The sequence below is a fragment of the Erythrolamprus reginae genome, chromosome 2 (genome assembly GCF_031021105.1).
Source record: "Erythrolamprus reginae isolate rEryReg1 chromosome 2, rEryReg1.hap1, whole genome shotgun sequence".
Classification (NCBI taxonomy): domain Eukaryota; kingdom Metazoa; phylum Chordata; class Lepidosauria; order Squamata; family Dipsadidae; genus Erythrolamprus; species Erythrolamprus reginae.
In genome coordinates, this window is record NC_091951.1 from 201,906,882 (window position 1) to 201,920,194 (window position 13,313).

The 13,313-nt window shown below is 42.4% G+C and overlaps 1 protein-coding gene across 5 annotated transcripts in view; it reads left to right on the top strand.

Moving 5' to 3' along the window:
- Positions 1-11,720, top strand: part of PFKFB1 (6-phosphofructo-2-kinase/fructose-2,6-biphosphatase 1) — a 36,685-nt gene extending 24,965 nt beyond the window's left edge. For 3 of the 5 annotated variants that reach the window (XM_070741272.1, XM_070741269.1, XM_070741270.1), the window contains exons 8-15: positions 4,180-4,387; positions 6,848-6,994; positions 8,083-8,187; positions 8,406-8,535; positions 8,839-8,901; positions 10,759-10,823; positions 11,063-11,200; positions 11,621-11,720. In XM_070741272.1, coding sequence (XP_070597373.1) covers positions 4,180-4,387; positions 6,848-6,994; positions 8,083-8,187; positions 8,406-8,535; positions 8,839-8,901; positions 10,759-10,823; positions 11,063-11,200; positions 11,621-11,680 — 916 coding nt within the window. In that variant the 3' untranslated portion in view covers positions 11,681-11,720. The remainder of the gene's footprint in view (positions 1-4,179; positions 4,388-6,847; positions 6,995-8,082; positions 8,188-8,405; positions 8,536-8,838; positions 8,902-10,758; positions 10,824-11,062; positions 11,201-11,620) is intronic. The other 2 variants (XM_070741274.1, XM_070741273.1) reach the window with 1 other exon arrangement.
- The last annotated feature ends 1,593 nt before the right edge of the window (positions 11,721-13,313 follow it).

Genomic DNA, 13,313 nt, shown 5'->3' on the forward strand with positions numbered 1-13,313 from the left:
CCCAATTTAAAGAACCACTCATACATACAAGCATACCATGTATAAATTCTATAAGCCTAGGGGGAAGGGAAATTTCAATTCCCCCATGCCTGACAACAGAGGTGGGTTTTAAGGAGCTTGCGAAAGGCAAGGAGGGTGGGGGCAACTCTGATATCTGGGGGGAGCTGGTTCCAGAGGGTTGGGGCCACCACAGAGAAGGCTCTTCTCCTGGGTCCCGCCAAACGACATTGCTTAGTCGACGGGACCCGGAGAAGGCCAACTCTGTGGGACCTAACTGGTTGCTGGGATTCATGCTTAAAAAGTTCCCCACCCACCCACCCACTCACAAAATAAAGCTTGCGGTGCTCATGGTAGCATTTTGTTGTGAGCTGCCCTGAGTCCGAGGAATAGGGTAGCATAGAAATCTAACAGACAGACATAAGGTTTGGGGAAAACTTTATGCCTTCAACTAAACTAAAACAAGTGGACTGCCAAGAATTGTGTTGCCAGTTCAATTTTGAGCATCCCTAATTTCAACAAGACACCCACACAAGAACTTGTTTAGGGGCCGGAGTGAAAATATAACAGCTGGGAAATGGAGATATCCGCTATTCCTTTTCAACAATATTCATACACAATTCCAAATCTAACAATGGATTTGCACGTAATGAAAATAAATATATTCTGTAACTGGCACCAGATTTTAATGGTCGGTTTTATCTTTTGTATTTGTGGAAATGGGTAAAATATATATGTTAGGTAATGATCGTAGGGACTTCCACACTGGCGGCATCATTTCAACCACCAGATCTGTCACAAAACAGATCACAATCAGAAACAGTCCACAATCACTTTCACTTTTGCCTCCCATGATACACAGAGAACACCATGAGCCACTTTGAGTACAGACTGTTTCTGATTGTGATCTGTTTTGTGATGTTTATATGTTTATATATGTTTGTGTGTGTGTGTGTGTGTTTATATATGTATGTATGTATGTATGTATGTATGTATGTATGTATATGTTTTTTTTCTGTTAGATCACCTGGTATAGTGAAGGAACGTCACAGCTCCTTTTTGCCTCTAGGCCCAACCCAGGGCCATTTCAAGGCAGTTAATTTATTCATAGCCAACAAACTATGTTTTGTATGTATCTTAATTTTAAATATTCAGCAAAAATATGTGATATATATCCTTCTAATAATTATGATTACACCAACCAATCAGATCACTGAAACATAATCACCCAATCTATTTGCTACATTCAAAACAAATCTCCACCCCCACACTATATACTAGGAAGAAATGACAGTTGCTAACATTCCATTTACAACAACACAAAGATTGGAACTTCAGCCTGATGATGGTGAATGTGATTTCGCCGAAACGTCGCATAGACATGCAAAATATTACACAGGGCAAAACCCGAACTCAGAACAATCTACATATATATATATATATATGTCACATGTTTTTACTGAATTTGAAACTTAAGAGTGACTAGGATAGATCTATTTCGGCCTTATTTTGGCCTCATCAGCTAGCCATACCCTCACTGGGTCTTGAACTTGTAACCTTTGCTTTGTAAGGCAGAGAATTAATCTCTAGGTTACAGTATCCAATCCCTTCAGCTCTGTACCAGGGAAGGGTTACATATTTTTTTGTGTTGAATCACCCTGGTATATTGAAGGAACATCACAGATATATATATATATACACCGGTACATTATATCTTCTTTTTTCCAGATAACAAATTATGTTACTTAATCCATTACCTATTATCAGAAGAATCTGAGGAAGGGAAGACATACATAATTAAACTTGTGTTCCATCATGTTGCAACCTTCACCCCTTTTTGAGGCATGTTGTAGCATCTCTCTCTCTCTCTCTCTCTCTCACACACACACACACACACATATGGTGTTTTGTCATTTTGACAAAATTGCTAGTCTATAGATGCTTCTGCTCTGAACTACCATCACTTGTACAGTTACATGTGTTCCTTCTCCTCCCAGTTTTAAAAAAAGTAATTTCCAGTATTTTGCAACTTTGTCAGTATATATATGTAAACAAGCACCTTGAGATCCATTCAAGGTTATCTGGCCACCATTTCTCCATCACATTTAAAAATCCCTGTCAGTTACAAAGCTGAAACAATAGCAGTTTGACCTTTTTACAACTAAGCACTTTTTCCAAAACAGCTGTGAGTGTGTTTTGCGTGTTGAAACAGCAACTGAGTTAGTAGGGAGAGAATAATAAGGATCTAAACGAGGCATACGGGAAAAGGCAGGATTTGGAACAGATCTGGAACTTTTTATGAAGGGTGGGGAGAAGAAAATAATGGAGAAAGGGTGGGGAAGAGAAAGTATGGAGACTAAAGAGCTGGAAGGCAAGTTGAGGCATGAGTTTCTACCTGAAACTAAATTAACTTTTTAGAAAAATTGTAATTATTCAACAGTTCCAATAAATTGAACCACAGTCAGAAATAAATTATGCAGTTCTCCACCTAGAGTCAACATGCCGCTAGCTAGAGGCCGGAGGTGAAAGAATGCCATTTTTTCTACTAAGGCAGTGTTTCCCAACCTTGGCAACTTGAAGATATTTGGACTTCAACTCCCAGAATTCCCCAGCCAGCGGATGCTGGCTGGAGAATTCTGGGAGTTGAAGTCCAGATATCTTCAAGTTGCCAAGGTTGGGAAACACTGTCCTAAGGGATACAAAACAAGTACTGTACTTTATCTTTTATATTTAACCCACCCACCTTGAAGTGAGCTTTCAAATAAAACAATATCCATGTTGCCAGTTGTTAATCTGTTAGCAAAGCACAGCATTTTCACAGTGCTTGCTAGCTGTCTGATAATTGCATCACAGGTTAGAATTCATCTCTATAATTCTATTTTATTCGTATATCTAGTACTCGTAATATACGAGAGCTACAGTCTATGGTATATAATATTCCAAAATGTATTTTCGCTTGTTTAATTTTGTGATGAATTTCTCCATTCTTCTTAATCAAAAGATAAAAATTATATGAAAATAAGCTATAGGAGTCATTCTTTAAAAAAGCACTTAATTCTCCAAAGCACCTGAGGGTACAACAAGAAGCAATGGGTGGAAACTAATGAAGAAGGGAAGCAACCTAGAACTGAGGAGAAATTTCCTGACAGTTAGAACCATTAATCAGTGTCCAGAAGTTGTGAATGCTCCCAACACTGGAAGTTTTTAAGAAAATGTTGGATAACCATTTGTCTGAAGTGCTGTAGGGTTTCCTGCCTAAGCAGGGGGTTAGACTAGAAGACCTCCAAGGTCCCTTCATACTCTGCTATTCTGTTCTGTTCTATTCTATGATAAATGGACGCCATCTTGTATTTTACAAATAGTTACAACCACAATTGAGCCCAAAATTTATGTTGCTAAGTGAGAAATCCATTGAGTTTTGCCCCATTTTCTCGCCACAATTGTTAAATGAATCACTGCAATTGTTAAATTAGTAACACCTTTGTTAAGCGAATCTTGATTCCCCATTGATTTTGCTTGTCTGAAGATGACGAAAAGGGAATCACATGACCCCAGGACCATCATAAACATGGACCAATTGTCAAGCATCTGAATATAAATCAGTGTGACAATGGGGATGCTGCAACAGTTGTTAAATGTGAAAAACGGTCACAAGTCATTTTTTCAGTGCCATTGTAACTTCAAATGGTCAAGAAGCGAACAGTTGTAAATCAAGGACTACCTGTATTCTGGTCTTTTCCAATCTAATGCCACGTGACTACATTTCACAAAATTCTAAGCCCAACACATTTAGAGAGGGTTAGGGAAAGCAGGTATAATTTTGGCGAAGGTTTAATACCAGTACTGAAAATTGGTGGTAAAATATTAGATGTTAGGAAATAATCAGAATCGAGTTACGCTGGTTAAAAATGCCACATTTTTTTAAAAACCCAATATTTAAAGAAAAGAACATTGAGTGCTTGATCCATGAGTGTGGTGAATTGGATACCCCACAAAGCTGTAGAGCTAAACTCCCAGAAAGCCTGTGATAGATGGTAAAATGATAGAGAGTCCTCATTCAAGCATCTAGGAAAAGCCAGAGTTTTCGCAGTCCTGCTTATAACTAACGAATGGATTAGCTTCTACCGATCCATCCAAAAGAATGGCTCCTCAAATGTGACTTGGTTATTTTTCTTACTGTAGTTCCCTGTCCTACATTAAGATCTTCAATGTTGGCAGTCGGTACCTGGTGAACAGGGTTCAGGACCACATACAGAGTCGCACTGTTTATTACCTGATGAATATCCACGTGACACCCCGCTCCATCTACCTCAGTCGGCACGGGGAGAGTGAGCTTAACCTCCGAGGGCGCATTGGGGGTGACTCTGGGCTATCCGAGCGTGGCAAACAGGTATGCTTATCACATTGTTATATCTTAGTATGTTGTTGCATGTGCCGTATTTTTCGGAGTATAAGATGCACCTTTTTATCCTCAAAAAGGGGATGAAAACTTGGGTGCATCTTATACACTGAATGTAGCCCCACCCAGCCACTCCCACCCTGTGGCCTCTGCCTCCCAGCAATTTACCTCCTTGCAGCAAACAGTGCAGAGGATGATTAGCACAAGCAACTGATTATTGGCCTCCCAACCCACAGCTGATTGAGGCTGCAGGCAGGCCACATGCTAAAACTGAAAGTGATACTAGCTGCAAGGAGGCAAATTGATGGAAAGTAGAGGTAGAATTTTATTTTCTTGTGCTAATCAGACTGCTGAAACTGGATGAAAGGAGGTAAGTCAATAACTATAAATGTCTGTAGAATGTTCAAATCATGAGACTTGTTTTTTAAAGACTGCTTTATTATTGTTCTAGACAACTTGAAGCAGCTTGTTAAAATAAATGCTTAATCTGAAGAGGCCCAGTGCTATTGCATCTTCTTTTAAATAGCAGAGAATAATGTATACTTCCCGAAAGCCACATCAATTTTAACAGCATCTGTACAAGTATAATCCAAAATGTAGCAGAGTCCTTTTAATATTAAGATAAGGCAGCTGAGTTAAATCCTGACTTAGTCATGTTTGGAGTAGATCTATTTAAATAATTGGGAGGAGTTAGTGTGACTACATTTAAAAAAACTTTCTGGCATTAATATACTGCCATAATGTACATTTCTCCAGTTCTTTGCTATTTCTATGGGTCAGGTACACATGCACAGAAATACACAGCAAACTGTGTATTTAATCTGTAGTTTTTGCTGTTTGCTGGGAGGCAGAGGCAGATTTCCCTCCCCCCTTGTTCCCCTCCCCCCAAAAACTAAGGACTGTCTTATACTCCGAAAAATAAGATAAACTGTTTGAAGTCAGGCAAAGCAGCATAAAAGCATTAGCAGTGGATAAATTCAGCAGTTAGATGCAGTGATCAAAGCACCAGGCTAGGATTCATAGAAAGACCCTGTGGGTTCCATTTATTCCTTAGGCGTATAAAGCCATCTGTGTGACTTTGGATCAGTTACTCTCTTCCACTTCTAGGAAGATGGCAAAGGCAAAACACTTCTGAAAATCGTACGAGGAAAACTATAAGGACTAGTCCAGGCAGTTGCCTGGAGTCAAATCAAACCAAATCAAGTTTTTTTTTAAATTTATAGCAAATAGAAAGTGGAAAAACAAATAAAAATTTCAAATTGTTACGAAAATATTTCTTTCCAAGTCATATACATAAATCAAGTTTATTACAGTCAAAGACCAGAGCTCAGAACAAATAAAAACACTCAATGAATATCCAATTAAAAATTATAGAATAAAAGTAATAAATAACAGATAAAATCTATATTATAATCACAATTTGGCATCCAGTCTTTCACTTACACATGGCCTAACTATACTATAATTAATGTGAATGGAGGCTCATGGTCATTAAATACTAAAATGCAAAGAAATAGTAATCCCAAAGGGTTTCCACATTAGTTGTGTAAAATAACTACGGTAAGTTGGATTAATCACATTTTCAATGAATCCCCAGTGCTGTTGCACAGAATCTACCCACCTGTGCTATAGTTAAAGTCTGTTCATCCTTAAGCAGCTACTGGAGATAAGCAGTGTTGGAACGGCTAGGATGCCTATCAATTATTGTTAGGATATGGTGGGTTTTTTTACTATCTCTATAAGAAGAACATCTAAGGAGTATGTGTCCAACGGGTCTCTAACATCTCCTGAACCACAAGAACAAGGAGTCAAATCTGGCTTGAAGGCACATAAAATTCAGCAGAATAAAATGTGTTTGTTAAATCCCTCTAAAATATTTAGGGAGTGGCCACATACGGATTCTTTGGAATAAACCATATCTCCAAAATTCAATCACTGGTTCTTTTATTAGGATTACATAAATGATGAACCATTAAAAACAACCTGGTTGTAAACCACTATTAACAATTATAAAACTGGAGGCTTTAGTCTCAAAGCACTCAATTCCTCACAAATCTAAAGTCCTCTTACACCCCTTTTATCTGCTTTTCATGGAGTTTCTAGAAGTTGCTGCAGCTTTTAAAAGAGAATTATGAACTGGTATCCATGAAGGAGACTGGCTGTTTTGTATGTTTTGGCTGATGTTTATTGGATGACAGCTGTGATATTTAAAGCAGGTTATCCTGGTAAGATTTTCCACCCAGGTGTCTATTTGAAATGCTTAGATCCAAGAGCTCCACATTAAGCTCATAGTTTGAATGAAATGCTTGTGTTCCTACTTTCAAATGCAAAGTGTGGGTTCTTAGAAAGGAAGGGCAGGAGCTGGGTGTCTTGTTTTTGGCTTAGTCCCTTGGGTGATTTATATCCTAACTTTTTCCCCATATTTTCCCCCACCCTCCCTTTCTTTGTCAGTATGCCTGTGCTTTGGCCAACTTCATCCGTTCCCAGTATATCCGTGACCTCAAGGTCTGGACAAGCCACATGAAACGCACAATCCAAACAGCAGAAGCATTGCATGTGCCCTATGAACAGTGGAAAGCATTGAATGAGATCGATGCGGTGAGAAGCTATCCTTGACACATCCTGGTTCTTAAATTGGGAGGTAGCCCTTAGGATTGCACCATTTCTCTCCCCCTCTCTCTCTTCTACCTCCCCCCTCTCTCTTTCTCTCTCCCCACTCCCTCCTCTCTTTCTCTCTCTTTCTCTCTCCCACTCTCTCTCTCTCTCTCCCTCTTTCTCTTTCTCTCTCTCCCTCTCTTTCTCTCCCTCTCCCTCTTTCTCTAACTCTTCTCCCTCCTCTCCCTCCCTCCATCTCTTTCTCTCTCTCTCCCTCTCTCTTTCTCCCCCTCCCTCTCTTTCTCTCTCTCTCTCTCGCCTCTCCTTCCCTCTCTCTCCTTCTCTCTTCTCTCTCCTTCCCCTCTCTCTCTTTCTATGCTCTCCCTCCCTCTCTCTCCTTCCTTCTCTCTCTCTTTCTCTCTCGCTTTCTCTCTCTCTCCCTCATTCTCCTTCCCCTTTCTCTCTTTCTATCTCTCCCTCCCTCTCTCTCCTTCCTTCTCTCTCTCTCTCCCCCTCTCTCTCCTTCCCCTCTCATCTTTCTATCTCTCCCTCCCTCTCTCTCCTTCCTTCTCCTCTCTCTCTCTCCCCCTCTCTCTCCTTCCCCCTCTCTCTTTCTATCTCTCCCTCCCTCTCTCTCCTTCCTTCTCTCTCTCTCCCCCTCTCTCTCCTTCCCCCTCTCTCTTTCTATCTCTCCCTCCCTCTCTCTCCTTCCTTCTCTCTCTCTCTCTCCCCTCTCTCTCCTTCCCCCTCTCTCTTTCTATCTCTCCCTCCCTCTCTCTCCTTCCTTCTCTCTCTCTCTCTCCCCCTCTCTCTCCTTCCCCCTCTCTCTTTCTATCTCTCCCTCCCTCCCTCTCTCTCTCCCTCCTTCTCTCTCTCTTTCTCTCTCCCTCTCTTTCTCTCTCTCTCCCTCTCTCTCTGTTACCGCAAATTGCCTTCTATGACCAGGAGAGTCCTAACTCTTAAGACCAGAGTTCCTTCCTTTGCTGCCTCGTGCAGAATGCGTAAAATAAAAAACCCGAAGAACCTTGCTTCTTCATAAACTTTTCTTCTCAGTGTCCAGAACTTAATTCTAAATCCTACATTTGTTTCAGGGTGTCTGTGAGGAGATGACTTATGAAGAAATCCAGGACGGTTTTCCACAAGAGTTTGCCCTGCGAGATCAGGACAAATACCGCTACCGTTATCCCAAAGGAGAAGTAAGAACTGTGCAATCTGGAAGACGGGCGGATTTAGGTAGCATGTGACAAAAGAAGGGGGAAATGGGCAAATCTGACATGCCCAGAGGAGGATGGGGAATCACTAATCAAAGAAAAACAGCTAAAATTGGAGTCCAGCCTTAAGGTTCTAACCAAAAGCCGGACAAAAATTATAAATCAACACCAACAGAGAGGCCTTTCCAAATTTCTTCCTTCAGTCCTATGAAGATTTGGTGCAACGCCTGGAGCCGGTCATCATGGAGCTGGAACGGCAAGAGAACGTGCTGGTGATCTGCCACCAAGCTGTCATGCGCTGCCTCCTTGCCTACTTCCTGGACAAAAGTGCAGGTACTTCCATTTTTCCACATGGCAAGACTTTCCTCCCCCCCCTTCCTGGTTTAGTTTCCTTAACTCAAGAGCCTGGGAGGCTGATGGTGGCGAAAACCCTCTTCGATTCTACCTGTATATACGCCATGTTCTCTTCCCTGTTAATACTTGCCAGTGGTGGTGGGGAATTAATTTCCTCTTTTAGATTGTAAGGCTGCAATCTGCAAATGGGATGGATTGTCCTTCATGCACCAGTCCTTCCTCTTCCTTGGACTCTCTGTAGTTCTGGAGATTACTCTGGTTTCCTTTGCCATTCTTTTTCAGAGGAACTGCCATACCTCAAGTGCCCACTGCACACTGTCCTCAAGCTCACCCCTGTGGCCTACGGTAAGTCCCTTCCTCCAGGGCAAAGATCCATTTGGACGGCAAAGATCAGAAGTCTGTTTTAGGGGTAGCCAGCGATTAGGCCCCGGAGATGAATTGACTGCAAAACAAAATATGTTATTATTATTATTATTATTATTATTATTATTATTATTATTATTATTTATTTTTTTAATTGGATTTGTATGCCGCCCCTCTCCGATATACTCGTATTGCTACCTAAAGCATGGTTATCCAATGGTAGTGAGGAATAAATGTTTATCTAATGCTAATAAGCTTCCTCCCATTTTGTGGCTATGTACCAGTGCAGTCACTGATACATTCCCTCAGGGACTTCGCCTACCTGTACTTGTATGCAGTAATGAGCAGCTAAAATATTTATTGCCACACTGTGGGTGTGGCTTATTTTGTAGGCGTGGCTTGATGGTCATATGACTGGGCAGGAGTGGCTTGCTGGCCATGTGACCAGGTGGGAGTGGCTTGAACGATCATCATTGTTCAAGTGAACTGTTAAATCCTCGACTTACAACCTCACCAGTGTTGTTCTCTGGGGTGACAATTTGCTTCGTGTTTCCAGCGCTCTCCTTTCTGGGTCACCCCCTGCCTCAGGCTGGGTAGCGAACGAGTGCCAATCAGCTGTTGAGAAAAGATGGGGGAGGAAATGGGTCCCATGCAACTCCTGATGGTGCTGGTCTCCCTGCCTTTTTCCGAGGAGGAGGAGTTGGATGGGAGTGTGGGATGGTCAGCTGGAGCTGGGCACACAGCTTCATTTATGTTGTGAGCTGCCCCGAGTCCTCGTAGAGGGGCGGCATACAAATCCAATAAATAAATAAATTTCCACTGGTGGAACTGCTTTTCACAGCGTCCTGCCTGCTGCCCACCCCTGCTTGTATGAATTCTGCAGAACAAGCAGTGAGAAAAAGCAAGAATTGCTGGCCTGTACGGTCTTTTCCAATTTATTGATTCTAATATGGTTTGCCATTGCTGTGTTCTTGATTTTTTTGACTTCTTCTCTGTCTACTGTAAGTTACAGTCCTAGTACTTTTGGCTGTCCTACTAGAACAAATCCAATCCTCCTTAGCTTCTCTAAGATCAGCTAAGGAAGGAGTGTCAAACTGGGTTTCTTTGAGAGCAGAACCAGCATTTTAGCTGCGACCCCCTCTTCCCCATTTTCTGCCTGAATGGCCTCCTGCAACACTTTTACAAGTCAAAATGGGGCACGGTGGGAGGGGCTGTGCACGTACCAAGTTTTTGCCCTCCATGGGGCACTCTGCTGGCCAAAACTGGGCCACATGGAGACCCCTGTACACTCCATTTTTGGCCTCCCCGGTTGGCCAAAGATGGGCCCGAACAGGCCCACACCCTGTTTTTGGCTGGCAAAGTTCTACAGGAGGCCGTGGAGGCTGAAAACAGTTTTGTCCAGCAGAGGCACTGCAGGCTGGTCCTTTAATATTTCCATTGAGTTTGACATCCCTGAACTAAGTCAATTGTGTGTTGCCACCTAGCTGGACCACAATCATTAAACATCTACCTGAACCAAACTACACATCTCCGCTTCTCTATTCATCTCTTCACATTGCACAACATTGTGCTTCTGTGAACAATCACCAGCCTATTGGCAACAACCGCCATACTGGAGTTCCAGCCGTTTTAATTCTGCTTGATTAAAAGGGAAAAAACCAGGTGGTTCCAAATCAGTCATTCATGCCAACCAAGGCAAGTCATAATTCTTTTCAGAGAAGGGAGTTCATGCAGTCCTAGAATAATATCATCCTGAAGCCGATAAAGCCACTAGTAGTGAATGAGAGTTTGGAACTCCCATCTGCCATCACTAATTGGGGTTCATTCTTTTGGGGACAGGTTGCGAGGTGGAATCCATTTTTCTCAATATTGAGGCTGTGAATACACATCGGGAACGCCCTACGGTAAGGATGCCTGTCACATGGGAGATTTTATATGAAGACCTCTGGAAAGAGGTTGTGAATGAAGCTGCGATTGGCAAAGAGCTTGTATGACCTGAAGCTTTTCAGTCCTGTCGTGTGTATTCCTGGTTATTGACTTGACAGGTGCTCCTGTTAAAGAGCATTGTCTTCAGAGCTGCATCTCTCTCTCCATGTAATATTTTCCTCTTATTTTCACTCCCCGCCCCCCAAAACACCCTTAGCATTTTTCCTACAAAGCTAGCCAGGCCCCCTTGTATCGGCACTACCGCGCTGTGCCAATGGCTAGCCCTGAGCCCACCAAACAACCCTGCTGGAAAGACCTGGGGCGCGCTCCTCCCTCTTGCCAGTTTGACCCTCAGGTAACAGTATCTTCTCTTCACCTAACTCCCTAACCTAATTCTGCCACATCGGACTTGAATCACTGTGCTTTGCTGTGCTATCTCAATGCTTTTACTAACCTGCCCTTGAGGAATTCCTTCGAAGCCCAAAGACACGATTTTCACGGTGCCAAATTATTCACAAGAGAATCATGGGTAGATGACAAGAGCTTGTCCAATATTCTATGCAATGGATCTATACTGAAAGAAGGTGGAAGGACTACTCTTCTCTGCCCAAGGGCAGAGTTGAGAAACTGAGCCAAGATACACTGGTTATAATTCTAACACTCTGGATACTTGAAATTACTAACATAAATGGCGGTAGATAGGCTTCGGTTCTTCACTGTATTTCCTTTTTAGGTCATAGTGCTGCTTTAAAGTCTTTCCTTTGTCTTCTTGCAGAACGTTGATGTGTCACGAGAGCCTATGGAAGCCCTAGACACCGTGCCAGACCATTATTAAACTTGAACGCTAAAAACAAAAATAAACGTACTTTATTTAAGAGGTTCTATTACTGAATATACAGTGCCATCTAGAGAAACATGACTGGAATGCAAGTTCTGAACTACTTTATAATACAGTGGTACCTCTACTTACGAACTTAATTCGTTCCGTGACCAGGTTCTTAAGTAGGAAAGTTCTTAAGTAGAAGCAATTTTTCCCATAGGAATCAATGTAAAAGCAAATAATGCGTGCAAACCCATTAGGAAAGAAATAAAAGCTCGGAACTTGGCTGGGAGGAGGAGGAAGAAGAGGAGGACAGTCACTGCCGAAGGAAGAAGGGGAGGGGAGGGGAATCAAAAAAATCCCAAACTTTAAGGCTTAAAAAAAGTGACTCTGAGGCAGCGAGGAGGAGCATGCGCCTCCCAAACACCCGGCATGAGGCTGCCTCCCATTCACTGCGCCAGAGAGAAAAACCCAGGGGGAATGGCAGGAAACTGACCAGGCCTTCGTGCCGCTCTCAAATTTCCTGGGAAATTTTTCTGGGCTCAGGATTTTAAGTAGAAAATGGTTCTTAAGAAGTGGCAAAAAAATCTTGAACACCCGGTTCTTATCTAGAAAAGTTCTTAAGTAGAGGCTTTCTTAGGTAGAGGTACCACTGTACTTTATACATGTGGACGTATCTCATTCAAATGTCTTTTGGAATTCTCATGGTTGTCCCAAAGGTGTTTAAAGAGACATGCTGAATCAGGCCAAAGCCCATCGAGTCCAGCATTCTGTGTGACACAATGGTCCACCAATTGTCCATGGGGATCGTGAGCAGAAAGGAGAAGGCAAAACCCTCCCTTTCCCGACCCCCAACAAATGATACGCAAGGGAATCCTGCCTGCCTCAAGCAACATAGAGGCGGCATATGGACATCCATTTCAATAACCACTGATACACTTGGCATCCATGAATCTGTCTAATCCTGCCTTGAAGCTATCCAGGCTGACAGCTGTCACGACCTCTCCTGGAAGTGAATTCCATAAACCAATGACCCTCTGGGTGAAGAAATTTTTCCCTGTATTTGTATTTTGTTTTTTTCAAGAGGCAGTTGGGCTTTCTGATTTTTCTTTGAAAATGTTTCACCTCTCATCCAAGAAGCTTCTTCAGCTCTAACTGCATGGGTGGGAATGGAAGGATTTATACACCTTGCAGAAGACAGCTGGTCACCCTGTAGTCTGCAATTTTTCTGGAAATCCGTTCATACAATGAGCCGAGGTGGCGCATCAGGTAGAGTGCAGTACTGCAGGCTACTAAAGCTGACTGTAGATCTACAGGTCAGCGGTTCAAATCTCATCCTCGGCTCAAGGTTGACTCAGCCTTCTATCCTTCCGAGGTGGGTAAAATGAGGACCCGGATTGTGGGGGCGATATGCTGGCTCTGTTAAAAAGTGCTATTGCTAACATTGTAAGCCGTCCTGAGTCTAAGAAGGGTGGCATTAAAAAATCAAATAAATAAATAAATACTCCTGCACCATTCAAAGAAAAACCAAAAAATCCAGTTGCCTCTTGAAAAAAAACCTTAGGGACAACCATGACCTGGATGGTTGAGAATCTCCATAGATGCTTAGTGGTGCACTTTGGGATGAATACCCTTTGAATGGTGTGGG